The sequence below is a fragment of the Mandrillus leucophaeus genome, unplaced genomic scaffold (assembly GCF_000951045.1).
Source record: "Mandrillus leucophaeus isolate KB7577 unplaced genomic scaffold, Mleu.le_1.0 Scaffold219, whole genome shotgun sequence".
NCBI lineage: Eukaryota > Metazoa > Chordata > Mammalia > Primates > Cercopithecidae > Mandrillus > Mandrillus leucophaeus.
Genome location: NW_012102243.1, coordinates 312,802 through 318,590, shown reverse-complemented (window position 1 = coordinate 318,590; position 5,789 = coordinate 312,802). Strand labels below are relative to the sequence as shown.

The following is a 5,789-nucleotide window of genomic DNA, read 5'->3' as shown; positions in this document are numbered from 1 at the left end:
GGGGGGCCCTGGCAGTGTGGAGAGAACTGTCCAGAAGGTGGTTTTGTGGTGGGGGGGCCCTGGCAGTGTGGAGAGGGCTGTCAGGAAGCCTCTGGGGATTGGCAGCCAGTGCTCCCAGCGGTGACTGGAGTTTTGTATTGGTCCCGTTAGAATCCCACGGCTGAAAGAATCAGTTGGTCATAAGACAGTGATTCGAAATGTGCCAAATGATCCAGGCGTCCCTGTGTAACCCTGGCTCAAAGTCTGCCGTGGCGGGGGGTGTTGGAGCTTTCTGAATGCACAGAAGCCCCTAATGGGGACTTTCATGAGATGAGGGTCCCCGGTGGGAAGTGTGCCCTGCCCTCTGAGACCCAGGGACTGGCTGATGTGCTGCTGTCCCGGAGAGCAGCCCAGTCCTGGGGGTTCATGTCCACCTGCCTTCCCAAATCCCTCCTCCCACCTGGGATGAGGGTGGAGTTCGTGGCCACACCATTGCAAAGTGGGGACCAGTCTTTCCTGCCCTGCTAGGAACAGGTCTTAGGTGGTCCTCGCTCTCCAACCTACCCCATGGCTCACCCAGGCACACCTTGCTAGGGATGGCGAGGGGCAGGGTGGGTGGTCGGTGGGCTGGGCTGGGTCGTGAAGCACTCTCTGGGCCTGCTCGAGAGGCTGGGTCTGTGCCGGCAGACGGAGTCACTGAGGGCTGGCCAGCCACAACAAGGTCAGACTGTGTTAGCAGGGGCAGGAGAGGCTGAAGTGTGGAAAGTCACGAGGCCCCAGCCTGCCGTGGGGCCCTCATGGGTGCTGGGCAGGGAGGTGCGCAGGAGGGGGCTCTGGGCAGACAGACAGGCGTCCGCCAGCCGAGGCCGGCGTTGCTATTCACAGCACGTCACCTCCTTCCCAAGTGTCTGCACAGCCCATTAAACTCCTGTCCGGGCCACCTCGGCAGCCCCGCAGCCCAGCTGGGCGTATTTTACTTGAGCACAAAGCCTTCTGGCCCAGCTGTGGACTTGAACCCACCTGGTAGCACGGCTTAGAGCCCCAGGGTCTCCAAGGGCCCCTTCTGGAGGTGACTGTAGGACGCCCAAATGGCTCCTGACCTCGGAGGTGGTCGTGGGGGTGTCTGCTGGGATGTGGGTGGGGCCCCCGTGGACTTGGGGTCCCGAGGCTAGTGAGTGCTGCCTGTGTCTCTCCCAGTCTCTCTCGTCCTGTTCCGGCCTCTTAGGCCTGTCTGACACCCTTCCTCGCTCATCCAGCCACTGTGGATTCAGGCACGGGGGAGTAATTCCTCTCACCTGTGCCAGAACAGGGCGGAGGCTGCAGGTCCCAGAGGGCAGGTGACCTGGGGCCCAGAGTTCAGGCCTGGGAGCCCTCAGCACGTGACAGGACCCCCTGGGTGGCTCTGGACCCTGTGTGAGCGGAAGCCCACCCTCTAGACAGCGTGCACCAGAGGGGCTGAGACAATCCTGAGGGGAGGCTTCAGCCATAGACCCCATGGAATTCACCCCTAAAATCATCCAGAGAATCTCCTATGGAATTCAGACACGCCCGCCTCTCCTAGGCGCTAGGGGCTCCAGGTGTCCGGCTTCCCTGAGGGGAGGAGGGGGCTGCCCACCAGCAGGTGTCTCCCCTCTGGGTCTGAGCAGGAGGGCGTGCTGTGCGCGAGGGGTGGCCCTGCTGGCACGGCTGACCTAGCTCCCTTCCCAGGTCCACAGGTCTCGACACCACTGTGTGAGCTGGCAGCAGGCCCCTGACCCATGAGCAATAGCCAGAAGGCTCCCCAGGGCCCCGAAGGGGAACAGGGACCGGCTCAGACACGTGTCATGCTGGCTCTCTTCCTCCTAAGCAGCACAACCTATGGGGTCCTCAGACTTATTTACCGCTTAGTGCACATCTGTGCCCATGTTTGCAGGCATGTGTGCGTGGGCACGTAGCGCTGTGTGCATGTGTGTGCCAGTGCACAGGAGTGTGTGCATATGTGTGTGCCTGTGTGTGCAGGTGCATGGGTGTGCACACATGTGTGCATGTGTTTGTGTGTACGCAGTGCCCAGGCACCTCTTTAACCAGCCCCACAGGTGTCGCTGGGAGCTTCAGGCTCTCTGGAATCCTGAAGAGTCCTGGGCGGTACAAAGAAGACGGCAGGCTTGAGCGCAAATCAGAGACACCTTTGATCAATCAGCGAACACAGGAATGGGGCAGGGAGATTCATGCGATAGAAAGAGCTGGAAGGGCCTGGGTAATGATGTCATCAAGTCCCTCCCTAGACCCCAAGAAGGAGATGGATGGGGGATGTGCCAAGACCCCACGGACAGACGCAGACCCAGCCCCATGGCCAGACCCCACCGGGCGCCTGTGCCCTGATTCCGTCACTTGTTGGCCTCCTGCTTTGGTTTGAGCCCTTCATCCCTTTCCTGTGCCTGGAGGGCCTCTTGCAGTGCCAGCCGCTGGGGCATGGTGGGGGGACCAGAGGTGGGAGGTGCCTCTCAGGACCTCAGCCCAGTGGCACTGGTAGAGCCAGAGCTGCCCTGTGCACTGGGAGAGAGGGGAAGTCAGGGATGGGGGAGAAGGGACCTCTGCCTCCTCCTCACCTGCCCTGTCCTCCGAGGCCCCGTGTCCGGAGACTTTCTTGACCTCACCCATGTGCATCCAGGCTGCATCCCCCAGCCACCCCCTCCTACCTGCACATGGGGTGCCCTGGCCGGGAGCAGCACACCCAAGAGGGCCTTCGGCTCCACATCTGGGTACGTGCGCGTGTGGATTGTGCAGCCTTGGGTGTTCCTGTGAGGATGTGTGCACCAAGCGTGGGAATGGGTGTGTGCGGGTTTATGTATGTGTCTGAGTGTGCCTGCAAGTGGTCAGTGTTAGGCATGTGTGCAGTGGCATGTAGTATGTATGTGAGTGTGAGGTCTGTATGTGCATGAGGCTGTCCGTTCTCATTGCATGAGTGTGTGTGAGAAGCGATGGGACCGTGAGTGCGTGTAAGACGCGGTGGGACCGAGTGCGTGTGAGACGTGGTGGGACTGTGAGTGCGTGAGACACGGTGGGACTGTGAGTGTGTGTAAGACGCGGTGGGACCGAGTGCGTGTGAGACGAGGTGGGACTGTGAGTGCGTGAGATACGGTGGGACTGTGAGTGTGTGTGAGACGCGGTGGGACTGAGAGTGTGAGAAGCGGTAGGACTGAGTGTGAGTGTGAGTAGCGGTGGGACTATGTGTGAGAAGCGGTGGGACTGAGTGTGTGTGAGTAGTGGTGGGACTGAAGTGGTGAGACTGAGTGTGCACACACCTTGCACCAGCATCTGAGTGTCGATGTATGAACGTGCCCTGTGTTGTCGTGTGTCCGTGTGGGATGCATGTATGGGGATGTGTGTGTCTGTGTGAGGGTGAGCACACGTGTGCTAGGTGAGGATGTTTGTGCGTGTGCATGTTCATGGGGGTGTGGGTGTTGGTGGCAGCCATCATGGTCACAGCTGAGCCCTCACGGAGTCCAGGAGCCCACTCAGATTTGGAGGTGGGTCCACATGGGGGTGGCCGGGCCATGTGGAGGGAACCGCCGTGATTGTGTCCTCAGTGTGAACTGCCTGGAACAAATGTTGGCAGCGCGTATGGTTGTGCGTTGTGTGAGTGTGTCAGCGTCACGCCCCATTAGCTCTGCACAAGTCCACAATTGGGGATCTCGACTCGGTCGCCTCACTCATCTGTTGGCAGCCTCCACAGGCCGGTTGAGCCGTGAGCCTGTGGGTTCAGGGGTGCCCCAGGGAGCAGGTGACCCAGCAGCTCTGGCCGAGCCTCTGGGAGGAAGGCCCCGTGCCCAGGCTCCAGGAGCAGACACCTGCTCCAGGCAACCCACTGATGGTGCCACCAAATGTTCCATGACTCTGACGTCCAGGGAACAGCAGGACGACTCTTGAAACAAAACGAGACGTGGCCTGAAGCCCTTTCCCTGACCCACGTGTTGAAACCCTGCCACGAGCCGTCCCTTTCCCCGTGGAATCATCTCGGCGGGGATGCCGGGGCGCGGCTGAGGGTCCTGCGGGGCTCACGGCCAGGGCCTGTCTTGACAGGAGAATGTGACTCTGGCTGACATCCTCTCCCTGCGGGACCGCGGCCTCAGCGAGCAGGAAGCCTGGGCCGTGTGCCTGGAGTGCAGCCTGTCCATGCGGAGTGTGGCCCACGCCGCCATCTTCCAGAGCCTGTGCATCACGCCGGACACCCTGGCCTTCAACACCAGCGGGAACGTGTGTTTCATGGAACAGCTCAGCGGTGAGGCGGCCGCGGGCACGGGGCGGAGGTGCCTTTTGGGGTGGGTGTGAGCACAGGCTCTGTGGGGGCAGACGCTGGGAGTGTGCCTGGACCCGGGTTTCCTGTGGAGACCTTCTCTTCCTCAGGAGGGACTCAGGCTGGAGAGTGGCCGAGGGTCCGTGGGGTGCCTGCTGGGCCAGGGCAGTCAAACCCACCCTCAGACGCCAGAGGGACACTCAACCCACCCCAGCCCCGCTCCGCTCAGGACTTCCCCTAAGGGCAGGCCGTGCGCCTCTTCTGTCTCCCCCGGGCCAGTCCCGCTGGCCCTGCCGTGAGTGGACGCCGGCCCGGGAGGCTGGGACACCCCTGCCTCGGTGGGCCACCTGCTCCCACTGCGTGGGCTCTGCCTGGGAGCTGCTTTTCCCTGGTGAATGTCTTCAGCTTCCTTCTTGGGAAAGTGGTAGAACCCTTCCTTCTTCCACTTTGGAACCCATTTCCCACCATAACCGTTAAGGAGCTAATTTCCCTTTTTCGCAGCCTAAAATGGTCTGGGGACGCCAGGTCTGCGGGGAGGGGACCTTCCCGGCTGGCGGGTTCAGGTTCACAGGTGTGACTAGAAGCCCTCTCTCCTTCTCTCTCTCCTCCCTAAGACGACCCTGAGGGCGCCTTCGTTCCCCCGGAGTTCGACGTGACCGGGAACACCTTTGAGGTAAGTGCCGGTGGGGGTAACGTGCCACGCCCCCCCTTTACCTCTAAGGTGGCCTCTGCCATTAACTCAGAAACGCACCTGCCTTGGGGCAGCCTCTGCGAGTGGCCGCTGGCCAGGAGCAGAGCCCGGTTCACTGGGCTGTAGGGACGGCCTCTGGGACACACCCAGCTTCGTCCCCTGCAGTGTCCTCTGCGGGTCCACACAGACTGTGGGAGCAGCAGCTTCGGCCACGTTTGTCATCATTATCGTTTTATAGCATGTTTTCTGGAATGCGAACTTACTACACTTAACACATTAAAAGTGACCAAAATGACCAGTGATGGTCGGCGGGGAATCACAGCTCCTCTGAGGGAGTTAGCAGCCGGGTCACTCACAGCCTTTGCAGAGACACAAGGCCTCCAGGCACAGCTCCGGGCATGGGTGTGGGCGTGGGCCACCCTGAGGGCCTCATCGCCTGAGTCATAGAGCCTGCTGCTCCCAGAGCAGACCCCCGTGTAGCCCCTCAGGAACCCTTTGTGTGGGACGAGTCGGGCAACAGCCTAGCAGCTCGGGGTCAGCACCTGCGTGGCTGGCTGGAAAGGGGCAGAGTCACCCTGCAGCCCTCAGGTTTGTTCCGTCCATCAGGCTGGGCTCTGTCCCCGGGCAGGGAGTGGCGCATTGGTGGTTCCTACTGTCACAAAGCCCATGGCAGAGAAAATAACGCAATCCTTTATAAATAAACAAGTAACTAGGAACTCAAAGATCTTCCCAATAAAAGCCCATCGGCTGTGTCATGACCTTAAAATTTGACCTTGAAAGTAGAGTCTAGGGGCCAGGCGTGGGGGCTCACTCCTGTAATCCCAGCACTCTGGGAGGCCGAGG

At 60.9% G+C, this 5,789-nt stretch overlaps 1 protein-coding gene across 1 annotated transcript in view; it reads left to right on the top strand.

Moving 5' to 3' along the window:
• The first annotated feature begins 3,948 nt into the window (after positions 1-3,948).
• The window catches only part of KNDC1 (kinase non-catalytic C-lobe domain (KIND) containing 1), a 67,341-nt gene continuing 65,500 nt past the window's right edge, over positions 3,949-5,789 (top strand). The window contains exons 1-2 of the mRNA XM_011980847.1: positions 3,949-4,240; positions 4,870-4,928. Of these exons, the coding sequence (XP_011836237.1) occupies positions 4,135-4,240; positions 4,870-4,928 (165 nt within the window). The 5' untranslated portion in view covers positions 3,949-4,134. The remainder of the gene's footprint in view (positions 4,241-4,869; positions 4,929-5,789) is intronic.